The following is a 19,743-nucleotide window of genomic DNA, read 5'->3' on the forward strand; positions in this document are numbered from 1 at the left end:
CTTCATGATAGAACCCAACCTAATTTTAGAAACAGTTAAATGTAAATAACATGCACCTTAGTGTAAAAGTGATACAGTACTAATTTCTGTGACAACACTTCTATGCAATTTTATTGTAATCAATTTACCCAACTGAATTTCTTATTAAACTTACCTAAGCTTTATTGTTAAAGCCTTCTGAAAATAAAATTTAATGATACATATATCAACTCATCCATTTTTAAAATTAGTATCCTCAAAACTACTTCAAATATATTAGTTCATCAATCAACGATTTTTATTAAACACAAAACCGCAGGCCTATCACTGTGCTGGGCTCTCTGGGGGATTAAAAAAATTAAAAAAGAGATCTAGCATTCACTGAGTCCCTGAAGAACAGAAGGTCGCAACGTGGTCTACATCTAGTAGCATCCATCATTGTACAAACAAATAAAAATTCGAAAGTAGCCATTTCCTCCTTCATAGATGTATAGTATATTCACAGCCACATATTCAGTTGTCCATTGTCTATTGACCTGTAGCTAGTTAAATGTTACCATAGGATTTCATAGACATGAGCTAATACTTTTATAAAGTCTGTGTAGAATCACAAAGCTGGTTATCTTTTATGATCTGGATTTTATAGAAACTACTTTGCAGGAGATTCTATATACAATATAGGTAAGAGATGTTATTGCTGAGCTTGCTTATTAATAATGCTAGAGTAATAATTAAGGTTATAATAGAAAATCTGAACTTTTTTGTTTTTATTCTTTTCCTTTTTAGTGACTGAGATGCTGGTAAATGTCCTCAACATCTGCTCAGATGATGAACTAGGGTCAGAAGAAGATGGGTTTGACGGTAAGAGACTTGAGCCTTTGTGCTATGCTATTTGCCAGGTAATCACTTGGTGTCTTATAGGTAACCCAAAGAATGAATTTCTAAGATTAAGATTATGTTAAATTATAACATAGTATGGACAATGGAAGATATTATATTTTCCATTTGTTTTGAAGAAATACACACACACACATCATGAAAGAATTACCCTGAAAACAGTGAACTATTTTAACAACCATCTTTCAATAGCTCACATTGCTAAGTGACTTTTCTGGGCTCCTTAAAAAAAAAAAAAAAAAAATTGAATCCTGTAGCAGAAGTCACCATTTACTACGTAACTTCTAAGAGTGCCTTTAGTGAAGTTGTTCCTGTCAGTTATTCACATTTTTATGTTTATGATAAAAGAAGATATTTACACATTGATATGTTGGTATTCATGTCAATACCAGTATTTTTACCTATCTGTAATAATAAGTAATGAATAAGCTATGTGGCTTTTGTACTGTTGTTTAAGATACTATTTGGTATTCAGTTACCCTTGAAAAGTACGCTTCCTCTATAAGAGACTAAGATCCATCAGGTGAAAGATGGATGGAAAAAAATCACTGTGGATCTTACCACAGCACCCCAAAATCAATGGAAGATAGCCACAATATAGTTGGAGGAAGACAGTGTGAGAGCAAACTGTACTTCCGTAAACATTGAATAAGGACCTACTCTCTGTAGGACACTCAGGATTCCAAGATGCCGGAGAGACTGATGCGTTTAGTAAACAGAAAATATCAATAGAGTAAGACAGATTATAAATTGAAGAGTGAATGTGGCAGCGGAAAGTAGATTTGGTGGAAATTTAAACTGATAACATGTTTCCCTTTTAAAACTGCACTTAAGTCAAATGAAAAGTGAATGTGGCCCTTTCTGAAAGTTAGAATCTAAACAGCATGATGTAATGTTTACTTGGATTTAATGCAGGTCACATCTACAAGTGCAAGATACTAATGCTACGGACCTTAGTAAAAGTAAAATAAAAGTATTCATGCACTCATATGAATCGAGTCTATATGCTTGGGTCTCCCAGCTTCATTACTTGTTTGTCTCCATATCCTATTCTTTAGTCATAGATCACATTGCAAGGATATGTATAATATAAGGAAGGAGAGAAAATAACATATATATATATATACATGAAATAATATTTATATCATATATATATAAACATTACTAGGTTAGAATTAGCTAACAAATAGTTGTAAGAACTTACTTCAGTAACTATATTCATATATTTTGAAATACCCAGGAGTTCAATGGATATTTTGTGCTTTATCCAGGTTCTAGCTGTTTCATATTTTATAGCCACAGTTCGCTATTAGTAACTCTAAGGAATAGTAATAGCATTCAAAACATAATATTTTCTCATCATGACAGATTTTTTTTCTAAAGGAAGAATACCACCCTGGTGGAATCTAAATCTTAAACGCCAACAAACATTTTTCAGTAGATGTCTTTTCCTATGTCCTTTTATGCCTCAAAAGGAAGATTCATTAGCATTAATACGGTGATGTGCGTCTGTTAACAAATCTCTATTGTAGTCAAGTTCATTGGCCAATATTTATAATAGAGACAATGCGATAAAAATGTAACATATGGAATAAATAAGACTGCATAGTACACCTGTAATAATATGTTAATAATAAGTAGATTGTAATTATACATTAATCCATTCACTCAACAAATATCTGTCGAGCACCTACTGTGTGCTAGGTACCGTAGCTAAAATGCCTGTTCATTTCAACAGTGCAGGTGTTTCCTGCAGTTAAACATTACCAAGACTAACTCTGTTTATGTCAGTAATAGTGAGTTCTCTTTACCCACCCTCTCAGTCACTTACATGAAAGGGTATATTTTGTGATGTACTCTGCTTTAAAATAATTACTTCCAGTCATCATCCAGTTATTCATCAGCAATTGCTTTTAAGCCTGTTAATTCCAATTATGGAGTGCATGTCTTTCAAGGGATTTGGAAAATTTTTTTGTTTCTAAGCAGACCACTGAAATCTCATTCTACCATGCTTAAATCTTTGGTCAGTCCTGTAGAGAAAGAGCCGTGACCTCTAATAGTGATCTTTAAGCTCAAATCTCATAAATAAGCCCTCTAAGGAAAACAAAAAGAAAACAGAAATAAAAATATTAATTAAAAGTATGTTGAACTTAGGACATTATACCTTTTGAAGTAAACAATCAGAAATGTTCTTGAGTGCTTTATGTAATATGATGCAAAGACTACGAATTTCTTCAAAGGTGCTCAAAGAACAACTTGTAAAATTTTCCAGAACTCTCTGACTCTCTGAGATTATAGTTTATTGAAGTTCCTTTTTTTTTTTTTTGGAGTGAAGGGTGCAATATTATTTTCGACCTTAGGATAAAGTTTCCCATTCCTCCCAGTCCCTCCCGCATGCAGTCTGCAGTCTGTGTCTCTCTGGGGTCTGGCCTTTAGCTCTGCCTACCAGGCTCCCAGGCTTGTTGGCTACAGAAGTGAAAGCAGGAATCAGAAGACATCAGAGAACTTAACTGAGCCTCTTCCTTAAATGGCTGCTTATTCTAAGGGCAGGGGTGGAGACGTGTGGAATCTCTTCATGAGTTATTTATCAAGTTCTTCTCAATATTTTGTTCCATATCCTTTTTTTCCTTCTATTTTGTTCCATATTCACTGTCAACTGAAAAGTCAAAGGTACTAACGATACCTCTACAGTCCATGACTATCTTTTTATCTCATCAGGTTGACTTCTTAGTGTCTATGAAGTCTATAGCAAATAGGGATTCTTCTCATTTCCTAGAGGAATGGAAGTTATGGGATCAGTTTTGCTTTTCCTTCAGATTCTGTCAGCTCCCCTTTACCATTTAATAATGACAATGACAGTGTCTAACATTATGTGTCAGGCATTATTCCAAGTCCTTTGTATGTATTAACTCTTTACTAATTTGACCAACAAAAATTTACAATTATTAATGGTCATTCTTTTTAAAAGTATGTTTACAAAGTGATTTATATTATCTCCTCCTCACAACAACCTATTGATATAGATGCTATGATTATCCCTATTTCACATTTGAAGTGATTGAGGCTGGATGAGGTGAAGATAAAGCCTAGGGTCACACAGCTAGTTAAGTAATAGAGCCTGGATTCAAACTAATGTCTGCCTTGTTCTCAGACCCTTGAACTTTCTACAAACTGTGATTACAATGCTTGAAACTTTTTTCTTTGAAACAGCATGATGCCTTTTTGTTGTTGTTGACAAACAACACTTAAGCATAGTTTGTTCTGCTTAAATATACTATAAAATAAGGAAGTAGATATTTTTGTGCTATTTGGCCATGAAAGTCAAATAAATGGCAAATAAGACAGTTTCATTCTATTCCTTTCATCTTAGTTTACTCTGAAAAGCTATGTGTTTCATTGTGTTAAGAATTTTGTTATAGCTGGGGCGCCTGGGTGGCTCAGTCGTTAAACATCTGCCTTCGGCTCGGGTCATGATCCCGGGGTCCTGGGATTGAGCCCCACATCGGGCTCCTTGCTCAACAAGGAGCCTGCTTCTCCCTCTCCCTCTGCTGCTCCCCCTGCTTGTGTTCCCTCTCTTGCTGTGTCTCTCTCTGTCAAATAAATAAATAAAATCTTTAAAAAAAAAAAAAAGAATTTTGTTGTAGCTGAGGAAACAATAATTCCTCTGGTTCATCTTGTCTTTGCTAAGTAGAAATCATGTCATGAATCTCTCCTCCTTCACTTCGGCCTTACAAATAAAGGAATTTGATAGCCTATCTAGAACAAGGTTGCTGTTTTAAATTGGTCTGTGGCTCTTTTATGTTGAAAATAAAAGACAAAACTTCTATTATCTTGTAAAGTTTTGAAATCATTTAATACCAATGCATGTCTTTTGAGGATCTAATTTATATGTATTGGGGTCTTTGTTTCCTGTTTCTAATTCTGATTTTGGATGATAAAATTATAGTCTGGTTTCAATTTGGGGTTGTTATTCCCCAGAACATTTTAGAGAAGGAAGAACTCCAGATAGATGTATTTCCTTTGGGTAGTTAATTCTCATTAATGAAGAAGACTCATTTCAAACCAAGGATTAGAAAGTGATCCCAAAATGGGGAGGGGGGGGGAAGCTGACAGAAATCAAGCAATATGCTTCATTTCAAAAGTTTCTTTATTGTTCATTATTACAACAAGAACATCTGGAATAGCGGTAAGCATTAGAAACCTAATGACAGTTTCATGAGTTAGAAATATTTATTTATTTGGAACTTTCTTTTAAGTCCTAAAATCTTAGACTCTGAGATCACACATATATATATGTGTGTGTATGTGTGTGTGTGTGTGTTATATATATGTGTACGCACATACACAAGTTATGTTTGAGACTACGATATGTGGCAAGTCTGGCTAACAGAAAAATTGTGAAGGTGAAACTGAAATCCTGTAGAATAAGAAAGGACAGAAAAGAATAATAAAATGAAGACATTTCAAGCCAAATATAGTTTCAGGCTGCACTGGAGAGACTTAATATTAAATTAGAATTTATGTCTCTGCTTTCATCTAAAGAGCAAACCACATGGTGGAACCCTTATCCTTTATCCACATTTTTGCCTTATCCTAATGTTAACCACAGGCCAGTCACTGAATATGGGATCAGAGCAGTTTTTTGCATCCCTCTACGAAACCATCTAAATTGTATACAAGAAAATTATCTCCCATCGTCTCCTTTGAATTATTAGATAATTCTTGATATGTAATATCATGGGTTCCAGAGTGTCTCCCCACTTCTTTCTGTCTAACTTAAAAAAGCCATTCCCAACTTTTTGAAGTGTGCAGTTGAGAATAAGTGGCCCTCACATGGCATTTGATTGGTCCCCGAGGAATACCTCTATAAAGGTTTGGTTATATTATTTTCTATCAAAACTGTATTTAGGGGCACCTGGGTGGCTCAGTTGGTTAAGCGACTGCCTTCAGCTCAGGTCATGATCCTGGAGTCCTGGGATCGAGTCCCGCATCGGGCTCCCTGCTCGGCAGGGAGTCTACTTCTCCCTCTGACCCTCCCCCCTCTCATGCTCTCTCTCTCATTCTCTCTCAAATAAATAAATAAAATCTTTAAAAAAAAAAAAACTGTATTTAGTTGCCATGATGAATGTTTGAGACAAAATTTCATCTTAAAAACTCCCATCTGCCTTGTGCATCTGGCAGCAGCACATATACTAAGAGCCATTAACTTAGAAATTTTCATGCGGCTGTAATTATTGTCATTTCTGGACATCTCATCATATGTCCTATAACAATTGACAGTTTGGCTTGGGGGAATATTATGTTTTAATATAAAAAATAGAAACATTTAAGGGCACCTGGGTGGCTCAGTCCATTAAGTGTCTGCCTTCGGCTCAGGTCATGATCCCGGGGTCCTGGGATCGAGCCCCATATCGGGCTCCCTGCTCAGCAGGAAGCCTGCTTCTCCCTCTCCCTCTGCCTCTTCCCCCTGCTACTTCTGTCTCTGTCTCTGTCTGTCTGTCTCTCTTTCTCTGTCTCAAATAAAGAAATAAAAATCTTAAAAAAAAATTCTGAAGACCCAAAAATTTACCTGGAAACATTTAAAAAAAAAAATAGAAACATTTAAAGATTTATTTATTTGAGAGAGAGAGAAAGAGAGAGAGCAGGGGGAGGGGCAGAGGGAAAGGGAGAGAGAGAATCTTCAAGCAGACTCTCCACTGGTGTGGAGCCTGACGTGGGGCTCGATCCCAGGACCTGAGATCATGACCTGAGCCCAAACCAAGGGTCAGCCACTTAACCAGCTTGCACCACCCAGGTGGCCCCAAAGTAGAAACATTTAGACATACTAAAGAAATAAATAGCTCCAGGGAACACAGTGGTGATAGGATTCTTGTTCTGTCAACATTGACACATAACCCGAAGTTGGTAAGCTTGGTAAAATGCTTGCAAAATGAACAAAGAATGAGTAGGAATATAAATTAGGAACTTCATAAAGTATTTGAAAGTTGAGGTGACCGTATCAAAACCATGATAGTGTTAAGAATAAAACATAAAGGGAGCTATTCCAAAGAGCTGTCCAAGGACTTACAGCTATAGAATAAGTGGGGCCAAGGAAAAAAAAGTTGATTTGGGTGGTTCAGGCCTAGATGTCTAGGAGGATGAGAACATTTATGGGAAAAACTCAGCAGTTTCAGGAGAAATGAGTTTGAGTAAAAGTGACACACATAGCTCCAGCAATGTCTAAGCGTGATTTGGAAGTGGAATCCTGGAAATTGGAAACAAAATCTGGGCTGGTGTTAGAGGCTTGGAATTAAACGTCATCATCAAATCAATTGGGTGAAATAGGCCTCCAAAGTTGCTGACATATCGGAAAATTGAAGACCGATCCTTAAGATTAACCCTTGATGAAGCTGGAGAAAAAAGACAAAAGGAGCCAAAGAGAAAGGAGCAATCAAGTAGTAAGGACCAGGATTATAGAGCAGTTCAGGCAGCAGCTGTTAAAAATATTTGCACCAAATGCAGAAAAATTACTGTGAGATGTAAGTCTGGCCCAAAAATGAAATATTAGGACATCACTATGCTTGTCAGATATCAGATTATTGAAAAGAGGTGTTTATGTTAGCTGTGGTATTTATAATAGCTAAAAAAAGAAAATAGAAATAATTGGCAAAGGGCCAAAAAATAAAATTTCAGACTACCTCAATTTTCATATCATGTTATATTTGTATTTTTAGTTCTCTGTAAAAATATTTCTTCATAGAATATCTTTTTCTGCGTATGCAGGGGCAGGCAAACACATGGTTTCTGCCTTCGTTGAGCTGAGAGGCTCGGGCAGCAAGAAATGGATTTTAAATATGTTGTCTTACAGAGGCTTGACAAGGTTGAGGGAGGGAGCATGAATTGGGACAAAATAGTTGATAACTAAAGGAGAAAATTTAGAGGATGTCTTTCTTGTCTTCTACTTCTGACAAGGAAAAGAAAAACACTTTATGTATTTTACTGTTTTTGGAGGTACAGCCGTGTGAGAAATCCATGTCAGTTTTCTAGGAAACAATATGCAAAGATGGGTATTAGTTTACCAGTGTTAAGTTCTCTTATGTGTTTTATAATATTTGAGTTTGAGTGAGATAATCGGAGAAAGGAAAGACATACATTAGAAAGAAAAATTATTCAATATTTTGTAAAAGGTTTTGTTATTTTTTCCCTCAGGATTTTGTTAATTACCTTCCAGTTTAGTGTTGATTTTTTTTTCAATTACTTGATAATTTGGTCTTTAATTTAGAATGTAAGCCATTTTTGTCACTATAAATGTATCCTTTGTACTCTGTACCATTGATGGCATAGGTAACTGCTTTTTTTAATCATGATTATGCCATAAAAAGGAAGCAAATAGTTATATCCAGTATATCATTAAAATTGAAACATGTCTAAAAAATACACAGGGATTTTCTAGGTAGTAGGCTAGAAATTCCCATCATATTTATGGCTATTAATGTTTTGGGGCCTTGACTATCATACAAGGTGCCTGGTTAGCCATCATATTGTAATCAGTATCATCAAGTCTAGCTTACCATATTTAATTGCAGTAACTAAAGTCCTCTTAAGTTGCTAATTAAAATGATACAACAAGACAGACATTGAAAGTACTGCTTTCTCATCATATTGTACTACCATGACTTAGCACAAATGTGTTTCTTTATTACCTCACAGGATTTTCACATTACATAGAAGCCAAACTTTGCAGAAAAAAGTAAAAATGAAAAAACAGCCATATCCTTGTTATAGCTACTTGGTTGGGTAGTGTCCACCATTGGCTAGAATATTATGCTCACAGTAAGATAATACTCTCCAATTGTATGCTGTATTTTCATAGATGCATGTATTTTACACATGTACAATATTTATACACAGGTTTAAAAATCATTAATTTTTGTAGTATTTGAGCCTTCCTCCAACTAATGCTGACATTGGCCAACTTACACAAAACATTAGCCATTGCGTACCTAAGCATACACTTCAATTAAATGTATTTGAGAAAGAAATCCATGTTGCATCGTAAGAAGGGAAAAAAGCTTGTGCTCTATAAACCTGAATATAGTCTTTATTTGAAGGGAATTGAAGTGGAGAGAGATCTTTTTCCTCAGTGAAGGCAAAGATTTTGTATATAGGTATGTCTATATTCTAGAAAAACATTACTTCTCACAAACAAGGTTGAGGTAATTGGCATGTGAATGAGGCATTCATCACAAAAGGGACTATAGTGGTAATGTAAGCTTGCTGAAAAGTGATACCATAAGAAAAGATAATTCTTCTTGTATTTTTGGCAGAGCTTTCATGATTCTCTTTGTGCCAAGGCATTTTATGGGTACAAAGTTGTCTACCTGAAGATTGTGCTTATATGAGAATAATTATTAGTTAATTGAACAACTGCAGACAGAGTTGTTGTGAGTCCAACATTTGTAAAACATTCTCTTGATGATAATTGCTTGATCTCTGATGACAAGTCTAAGGGCTCTATGAAAAAGTTAAATAAGTGCTCAGAAAATCTAAAAAAAAATTTTTTTTTTATTTTTTTTAAAGATTTTATTTATTTATTTGACAGAGACAGAGACAGCGAGAGCAGGAACACAAGCAGGGGGAGTGGGAGAGGGAGAAGCAGGCTTCCTGCTGAGCTGGGAGCCCGATGTGGGACTCGATCCCAGGACCCTGGGATCATGACCTGAGCCGAAGGCAGTCGCTTAACCAACTGAGCCACCCAGGCGCCCCCAAAAAAATTTTTTTTAAAGATTTTATTTATTTATTTGACAGAGACACAGCGAGAGAGGGAACACAAGCAGGGGGAGTGGAAGAGGGAGAAGCAGGCTTCCCGCCGAGCAGGGAGCCCGATGCGGGGCTCGAAACCAGGGATCATGACCTGAGCCGAAGGCAGACGCTTAATGACTGAGCCACCCAGGCACCCCAGAAAATCTAGATTTTAAAAATATTTTTCTATGAGTGTAGTCTGTTTTTGCTCTTCCTCTTTACTTATATGAGAAGCTATAAAACTTTTCTTCCATTTTTTTTTTCTGAGCACAGAAATAGAAATCTTGATTCTATTTGGTCAACCCACCTTTTTGGAGTGTTTCTTTTCCTTTTCTTTCTTTCTTTTTTTTTCCTGAAAAATGAAACCAGCAGCATCCTGGCTGCCAGCATTTTCCCCTGGTAAATGTGCCATCATCTGGGGCCCAGCATTCCCAGCCTGGCTGGCAAAAAAATACAACTGGGGCCCCAACTTAGGGAGCTTGATATTAACAAAGATCACACAATCAGTCTTTTAATCTACAGAGAGAAGTGTGAGTGTTAGAGAAACTGGAATGTCCACCTCTGCACAAACATTTCCTTCTTCTTAATAATAACAGCAAACATTTTTGAGTACTTCTCATGTACCAAAGCTCTGTGCTAAGTGCTCTAGCACGCATGTTTGTTAAATGTTAAGAGCGAATGAACGCATTACTTATTTAATTCTTCCACCCAGCTATGAGGTGGATCAGTCAACCTGCTAACTGTAAGGGATTTTGGCTCTGGGTCAGCACTTTTCAGCTGTTGACCTTATGCAAACAAATCACCATCTCTGTTCCCGTGAATCATCCTAAGGACGGTGGAGACTAATAGTACTTCCTCCTGTGGTTGTTGTGAAGGTCGTGTGAAAAAATGCAAATAAAACACTTTGAACTTCCCTGACTTTATAGATGAGGAATATGGACGTGGAGAAGCTTAGTAATCTATCCAGGACAGCACAGCTAGTGAATGGAGTTGCTGAAACTCCAAGCTAGGTCTTTTACTCCCAACCAAAAGTTCTTCACCACTGTTCCCTTCTACCTCCCACATGCCAGTGTCTTCGGGTCTTCAGAAAAGTGAATGAGCCAGCTATTTATGATCCGAAGCCTTGTACTAGGGCCAGAACTCTTGAAGACCTTTGCCCCCTGGACAGTACTTCCCTAGACATTTCAGATGTTTGCCTCAGCTTCTCTTCTGTACTCTGCCTCTATGGCCCACCACTACATTTTTGATTGGCATATCCCTTTCCTCTGATAAGATAATAATATCTTTGGGTATTGTTTAAGTCTCACCTAAGTCGCCTATATATGCCCGTGCACTGATCATTGGCCACAACCTAATGCTCATTTCTTTATTCTCTTTCTTGGGCAAAACATCACTGCATCACCCATGTGCTGGCAAAATACCCCACCTAGGTCTTGAATAGCATCAGAAGACCTTTGTTTCAGATGAGTTCAATACATGTCTGTGCCTTGGGGGGGGCCTCCACTGTCAGACCAAGGAGTTGCCTTACTTATCCCAGCCTGTTTGTTGTGCTGTCAGATGGTGCTCAGTTAATTTTCTATCTAGCATATGACACGTAGGACCATGAAACATAATATTTTACTCTGTCCATTTTCCCCCTTAATTTGTATCATTTCAGTGATAAATTTAGTTTAGTTTTGATAATTTAAATGTAGTTCTAGCATTTGATAAATGCATAAATCCATAAGGGTCCAGAATTCAGTTCTAGTGCATACATTCTTTCGGCATTTAGCATGCATGCATAATGGGGTCCTTAATAAATACCTTTTTGAAGCTTACATCCTCACCTATACCCAGAATAATCCTGGATAGCTCAAACATCCAGGCATTATGATTGTTTCTCCTATAGACAATAAGTCTAAATTATTAACTTGACATTTATTATTTTACTTCATTTTACTTTGATTTTCACTTGTCAATTTAAAAAAATGATGTGTTTCTGTCATGATAAAGAGGTCAATCTGACTAGGATTTCACATGCCATTAGTTTCTACTTTGGTAAATATAAATCAACTCCAATGTTCTTTGTAAGGCATAGTTTGAATATGTGATGGTTTCTCGAAAAATCAACAGAAGTTCTCTAATCTACTTTAAGGTCTTTAGTTTTTACCCAAGTTAGAATTATGCGTATAACCAATTTCTACGATTCTCCTGAGGAGTCCCTGAACAGATGGAACAAAATGTCTCAGAGAACAAAAGTCCATGGAATCAAATTAAAGCTTGTAAACAGAAGTAACTTTTAATTACATAGGATAACCAAATAATGACAGCTATTTGACATTTGGGAGTAGTCTGTACATTTTGAAGATTTCCTATCCAAATAATTAATTTATGTTTTATGACAAGAAAAGTGGAAAAAAAACAATCTAGGCTGTACTGGCCTTTCTTAGAATCCATTATCTTCTGTTGCTTTCAAAATGGGTTATGAGACAGAATCGTCTTATGCCAAATATCACACTATTGCGGGGTCTATTATGTGCTGAGATTTTAGTTAAACTAAAAAACATATGGGAAAAAATTCAGAATATCTGGTTTGGAGTGAATTTGGCGTGAGTAGCCATTATATCCCAATTGTATCACCTATGGCTATGTCTTATGGGAGAATGAAAATCAAAATTAAAAAGGTATTCCAAACATTTTAGGTTATGATCTTCAAAAAGATGAAGTTTTACAGGAATTTTTAAAATCTGTGATCCAGAGGGTGTTTTCCTGCCTCACAAAGTAACCTACATAAGCGTAGGTAGAGCTATTTGGCGAGGGCCAGCACCTAACAATCTCTTTGGACTAACTTGAACTGGCACTGATGTCAAGTGGATGAGCAATGCAGATCTCCGAGTTATGGCTAGTCAAGGAACTCTTCCAGCAACCATCAACTCTAGAAACTGAACAGTCTCTTTCTTGATATAGCAGCAGTCTTCATGCTAGAACATTTGTACTACTGGAGTTAACCAAGGATGTCTCAAAGGGAGTTTCAAGGGAATCCATCTTCTCATCCTCAGCTTCCAGATGTCCTCCTTCCTAAAACTCTCCTGAGATGGAGGGTGCATAAATCCATATGCTTCTCCTTTTCCACCTTTTCTTTCGCAATTGCCCTTCTCCCACTTTAACAAAAAAGTGTAGGTCTCTGGAGACATCACCATTGTGAACCTTGCCTTGAGACGTTTAGTACTGGAGTACCAACAGAGAGATGCTGGAAAACTCAGTGTCTAGAAGTCTCCTTAAGCAAGGCAACATAACCCCCTCCCATCCTTGTCACTAAGGGATGCATTCCAATAATACTTTGTTTCTATGCTTTTAACATATTTTTAAATATTTATCTTATATTTGTGCTATCTAGCTCAATTATGTACTACTAATAATTGTGATCTTGATTACACAGGAATTTTTGAACACTTAGGGCTTCATTGTGTCAGGAAATTTTTTAAAAATACATGTAACTTAGGGTCACCTGGGTGCCTCAATCAGTTAAGCGTCTGCCTTCGGCTCAGGTCATGATCTCAGGGTCCTGGGATCAAGCCCCGCATTGGGCTCCCTACTCAGTGGGGAGCCTGCTTCTCCCTCTCCCTCTGCCTGCCGCTCCCTGCAACGTGTGCTCTCTCTCTCTCAAAAATAAATAAATAAAATTTTAAAAAATACAGTTAACTTAGATTTTGAAACGTATTTTTGATAATAAAGTACAATGTAGTCATAAAACTATTTTAAAGTATAAATATATAATTCACTAGAGTAAAATCGGGGAAATGGAAATGGAAATACAATTTCAGAGAAAAACAGGACTCATGTAAGATTTCTAAGTGTCAATGAATAGCTTGTTCATGGATTTTTTTCTTTACATGGATGATGGTGGGATGAAATTGTTGTGATATTTATATGCCATTAGTAAAAAAAATGTAATATAGTCATTTCATTTTAAAATGGCAATGTCTATGATATTATATTCTCTACGACTATTTAAATTTGGAGGTGGGAATAGTATACTTCGGAGGATGGTCTTTAGTAGATGCATGAGTAAAAAATGTAAAAGCTACAGTTTTTTTTTTTTAAGTCAGTCTAGCAGAGTGAACACAATTAGCCAGTGTTGATGGTGCTATCCCTAAATCCAAGGGCTCAAATGCCTGATGGTAAAGGCAAATGTAGTAAAGAACTTGTCACACTCATGGCCAAGGGCAAACCAGGTGGATGTCTGAGTAACTTATAGATAGCATCACTTTGTTGGCATATAGAAGCTCAAGATCTGTTATTGCTAAAGTAGGTCAGAGAAAGAAGAGACAAGAAAGAGTAAGGTTTAGGGGATTATAGCACATGGTTTGGATTCATAGCCTATGGTGCCATGTGTTCTCCTAAATAAGATAGTCTGTAGACTTACGATTTTATCATCATCATCTGTAAAAAGACCAATTATGCAAGGTTTTTAGAGGCATCTGAAGACTCTTCTTTGTATGATATCTTGTATTTCAAAGGTGCTAATTTTGGATGGAAACCTAACTAATTTTTGTCTTTAACATAACACAACAAAAGATATTTTTTTCTCAACATCTTATGCTTCATTCCATGAATAGCCTTTATTCAAATGCAATAATTGCTCTATTTGATGAAAAATACAACCTGGGGGTACATCTAAACTCTGCTTAATAATAATGAACCATGATAAAATTTTACTTTCAAATAGAATAAGTTTCCTACAGAGATAAATTTTGTTATTTTTTTAACAAATTTGGAAAAGTGGTAAGTTTTCTCTATTAGTTTCTTAGATTCTAATTAAAAAGGTAGAGATTTGAAGCCTACCAGCAATATATAGTTCCTAAAATATCTTTCCTTTGAAAAAAGTGCAAAATGTTAGTATATATGCATACTTTTGTATAGAATATATTTTATTTAATAATATATGCTATGAATCAACTTGTATTAAAAGGCCTTTAAAGAAAGAAGCCTAAATAATAGCAAAAATTGGGGCCACTATAGTAATGAGGTGGAGAATTTCTGCTACTGTTCACATTAAAAAGTAAACACCTCACTTTCCTCTGCTTTTTTTGGAAAAGAAGCTTTTTCACATTCTAATAATATGAAAATATTCCTATTTTATAAGACATCTGAGTATAAAATTTTTGTGTAGCTCATCATCTTCATTTCTTACAATTACCAAAAGGTATTGAAAGCAAGTAGAATCCACTGAATTGGGCATATAAAACAAAACCTTACCAGGTCAATTTTCTCCTGGAGCGGAGGAGGGACGGAGTGTGTGTAGCAGCACTGAGAACTTTCCTTTATTGCTTCCTTTGGCCAGCTTATGCATCCTCGTTGTAACACAAAGGGAGGGATGGAGACACCTCTCTTCTCAAATCTGCTTCTCTTTTCCCTCAAAACCAAGCTTCTTCCAAATGTAGTTTTGTGGGGTTTTTTGGACATTTTATTATTAAAATATTTTAAATATACAAGAAAGTTGAAACAATTGGTTGGTGAGTATCCATGTACCCATCACTTATTGTCTGCAATTAACATTTGACTACAGCTGCTTTGTCACATATCTGCCTCTCTATATATCCTTCAGTTCATCTCTTTCTCTCTTTGGTAGATACGTGACAAAGTACGTTCTGTAAATCTCTACTAGGAGTACGCTAGTACGTAAACTTCTTGCCTGTGTGTACTGCCGTGCTCACACCTTTACAGGTTAGCCCAGGCCGCTTCTGCTTCTCACCGGGGCATGTCTTCATCCACACCAGACTTCTCACCCACCCCTGAATACAACGTGGATTGTTGTGGCCTCCAAAAGTTTGCAAATTTTCTTCCTTCTACAGAGAATACCCATTCTCCTTGTTCTTTCACTATTACTTATCCTTCAAGATCCTTTAACTACTACGATTTCAGTGAAGTTTTTTTCTCATGCCTCCAGGCAGTTAACATCTGCTTTCAGTGGCATGCTGGTACACCTTTAATCACTCATCCTCCAGGGGAAAATGGCCCTAGTTGGTGGCATTTGCAAATTTCCATCGTATATATTCTCTTCCCTACCTCTGATGTCAGGCTGCCAACACGGAGTTAAGGAGAGATGTGCTCAGGGTCACCTGGTAGTTCAGTCGGTTAAGCGTCCGACTCTTGATTTTGGCTCAGGTCATGATCTCACGGTCCTGGGATGGAGCCTGCGTTGGGCTCTGTGCTCAGCGGGAAGCCTGCTTGAGATTCTCTCTCTGCCCCTCCCTCTAGACCGCCCCCTTCTCGTGCTGTTTCTCTCTCTAAAATAAATAAAATCTTAAAAACAAAAAGAGAGATGCGCTCAGTCTACTCTCGCTAGTGGAACCAAGCCAGCTTGGGCACACCACTGCTACAAACACTCCATTTGTCACACTCTCTTGTTGTCATTCACGTGATTTCCTACAGCGGAGATCATACTTTATTCATATTTCTGTTGCAGGCAGTTAGCACATGGCAGGCGACATGGGCTAAGATTCTCAAGCACCCTTAATGAATAAATGATTTGGGTAGTATTGTATTCTATCTAGCACTTCCCACATACTCTAACTCAGTTACCGCTGAGGAATTCGCAGTAGTTGCTCACCGGGTTGGAGCTGTGCGCTGGATGACAAAGCACGTGTGATGTGTGGCAGATACCCCGTGTGCTGAGAGTCTCTCTTCACCCCAGCAGTTGGCCCCTCTGGGCACTGATGCTGCTGCACTTTCCCAGTCCCCTTAGAGGCTGAAATCCACCCTGCGGGGATGCAGCACTCACTCAGCAAGCTACTTGGCATGGGTACCTTTCCAACTTCATGAGAAGTCAGCGAGGCGCTAAGTTAAGGTCAGAAAGGACACATGTTAAAAGCAAATCTTTAAAGATGCCCTAGGTCTGTACATGAGCCTCTTCCACTTTGAGGAAAACTGAATGTGCAGGATTGCCTCGACTCTGGATATATTAGCATCATAGCCCTAGCATAAAAGAAGATCAGAACTTAAAAGTTGAAGAGAGAGAGGGGCTCAAAAAAGAAGTGGTAATTATCACAATGGAAATGCAAAATGAAATTTTACTTAAAATGACTGTTTCTTTTTAAACATATGAAATGTTGCCTTTCAGTTAGGGACTTGGAGGTTAAAATGTTCTCTTCTTTTCAGTGAAAAATAGTTATTTCAGTTTTAGAGTGAAAGGTATTTTATGTGCCTTCATTATTTGATATGCTGAATTTTAATTTGAGCTACTGTGGTCATTTCCACGACTTAAAGAGAGCAAGTATGTTGAATGTGACATTGTATTTGCATGTTGCAACTGGTAAAATTCTGAAAAACGTGCCTTTTCCTTGATCCTTTCATAGAATATGGACTATGAGGACTTGCAATGGAACAAACATTATTTGAATATTTCCAATTTTTGTGAGGTTATCCAAGTGTGGCATTAGCTTAATTTTGATTTTGAATATTTGGAAAATATTGAAGGCAATATCTACCTTGAGAGATACTCATTTTGAATGTCTCTTCACACTGTTTATGATTAGGTTATTTTTGATTTTTTGAGTAAATGTGTTCTAATTTTATAAAAGTAGTAATAAAACTTTTTTTACCTATCTGTGTTATTGAGAAATTTAAAAAGAGACAGCAGTTCTTCATTAAGAAAAGTGTTGTCGGGACGCCTGGGTGGCTCAGCCGATTAAGTGGCTGCCTTCAGCGGCTCAGCTCATGATCCTAAGGTCCTGGGACCGAGTCCCGCACGGGGCTTCTTGCTCAGCGGGGAGCCTGCTTCTCCCTTGCCTGCTGCACCCCCTGTTTGTGCTCGCTCGCTCGCTCTCTGATAAAAAAATAATGTAACATACTGTGAATCACCATTTATTGGGAGTACACCTATGAATACAATGAATACATAAAGTAGAATAATCTATTACATGCTCTTCAGTAAGTCATTTGATCTGAAAAAAATTAGGAATGACAGACTGGCTCTGACTATCAGAATGTTGATTTTACATTTCAAATTTAGAATTTATTTGTGCATTTTTCTGAGAATCAGTTAATACTGAGCTGAAAAGGACAGATCTATATAATTTCTTTCTCTCCCTTTCCAATTTAGTTTTACTTTTCTTTGCTCTGGTTGTGGTTTTTACAAGGCCTTTATTGAAAAATGTCTGGGAGATTATCCTTATATATTTTTCACTTACTTTATTTTATGTTTTCCCTTTCTCATTTCTCTTAAATATATACAGTTTTATTTCTAGTTATTCCTTTTTGCTGCTTTTCTTACTGTGCTTCTAAATATAGTCACCACTTTTGGACTTCACCCACATTTTACATTCTTTGTGTCTGTTGGATGGATTTATGATCTGGCCATACTGTATGTTGGAGAGGGTCAGAATCTTTTCTGTCACTTAGCACCTCATGACCCCAGAGTGGACTGGGTCAAACAGACTGGAAATATTAACTATAGAGTAGGAATAGCACAGTGTTAGACTGAAAGAATTTAACGGAATAACGGAAAATACATAGATAAGAAAAAAAGCCACCTTAAGGAGACAAATTGCCATCCCACTTTTTTTCTTTTCTTAACAAATGTTCCTTAGTAGTCTCTTGATCATAAATTACCTAAAATGCAGCACAGGGACATCAGACTTTTAGATGGTCTCTAGGAAAGGATATATTGTATAAAGCATCTTTTTTTTTTTTAAAGATTTTATTTATTTATTTATTTGACAGAGACATGGTGAGAGAAGGAACACAGGCAGGGGGAGTGGGAGAGGGAGAAGCAGGCTCCCTGCAGAGCAGGGAGCCCTATGCGGGGCTCGATCCCAAGACCCTGGGATCATGACCTGAGCCGAAGGCAGACGCTTAACGACTGAGCCATCCAGGCGCCCCTGTATAAAACATCTTAATTACAAATCATAGGTAGTAAATATTGTTAGAAACCCAGGATAGAGTTCGAGGCAGGGATCCAGCACACACACTGTTTTCTTCTCAAATGTTCTGGCCAACAGCATGTAATTCAAGGAACCTAGCAGATGAGAATCCATGGTTCCACTTAATCATTAGAAAAACTGGATTGGAAGTGGTTTTCTCTCATGCATTGAAACTTCCTCTACTCATCTTCAGGCAGAATAGCTGCTAGTAATAAGTCCCGCCAGGCAGTATGTTGGGAGATACCTGCCATGGTGTGGCTGCCACAAGAGAGAAAGAAATGGTCAAAAATACAGGCTGTGTTCAGGTCAGAGAGACAGGGTGAAGAAGCCGGCTCGCTGGGCTGCACCTTCTGGGGAACACCTATGGTTGTGTGAGGTGGGTGTGCCCTAAGAGCATTTTTGGCAAATTCACCCCCTCGGGAGAAGAAAGTGGCCCGTTATGTTTTCCTTTTCCTTGGGGAGAGAGAAAAGCAGAGGGTTTGTTTTTTTGTTTGTTTGTTCGTTTCTTTTTCCTCCAGACAGTTCAAAATTGTGTGTGTTGATGTGTTTTCTTTCTTAGAGAAATGTTAGGGTGGTGATTAATTGTTTGACTCTCACCAAACAATGAAAAAGATTCCAAATCACATTCCTAAATGTGAAATGAGAAAAAGCAGAACTCTTTCCTTCCCAAAAGGTCAGAAAGCTTGTCCTCATCACAGATTAAAAGACTAAAACTTAAACCAACTAGCACTCAGGGGCTGCAACCCGACTTAAGTTGTTCATTTGGATTAGGAACATTTCTGATATTATCTGAAAAGAATATTTTGTTGTATTTGTTAGTGGCAGTAGAACTGGAAAAACAATCTTCTTGTGTTAACACTTTCTACAAAGTCCCATATAATGTATAAAAAAAGATATCTTAGCCCCTTTACCTTGGATTATAATAATCTTAAGAAGAGAGGTGTTTTCCTGTGATGTGCACTTCTCCAAACATGCTTTGGGAATTAAAAAAAATAAAATAGATTCACTAAAGATCATATAGTATTATTTTTAAAACATGATAAAAAATGTTTACAGTAACAATAACCTGCATAGATTATTTTTTTTTCATTTGGAAAATACAATAAGTGGTTGAAGTTACTCAGACAGACCCGTGTGTAACTTTTTACATAAGTACTAAAATACAAACCATGCCACCATCTCT

The 19,743-nt window shown here is 37.1% G+C and overlaps 1 protein-coding gene across 3 annotated transcripts in view; it reads left to right on the plus strand.

Annotated features, from left to right (window-relative positions):
- The window catches only part of PPP3CA (protein phosphatase 3 catalytic subunit alpha), a 314,998-nt gene that overhangs the window by 278,974 nt on the left and 16,281 nt on the right, over positions 1-19,743 (plus strand). For all 3 annotated transcript variants that reach the window (XM_044912904.1, XM_044912905.1, XM_044912906.1), the window contains one exon: positions 766-840. In XM_044912904.1, the coding sequence (XP_044768839.1) occupies positions 766-840 (75 nt within the window). The remainder of the gene's footprint in view (positions 1-765; positions 841-19,743) is intronic.

This window comes from Neomonachus schauinslandi, chromosome 2 (assembly GCF_002201575.2).
Source record: "Neomonachus schauinslandi chromosome 2, ASM220157v2, whole genome shotgun sequence".
NCBI lineage: Eukaryota > Metazoa > Chordata > Mammalia > Carnivora > Phocidae > Neomonachus > Neomonachus schauinslandi.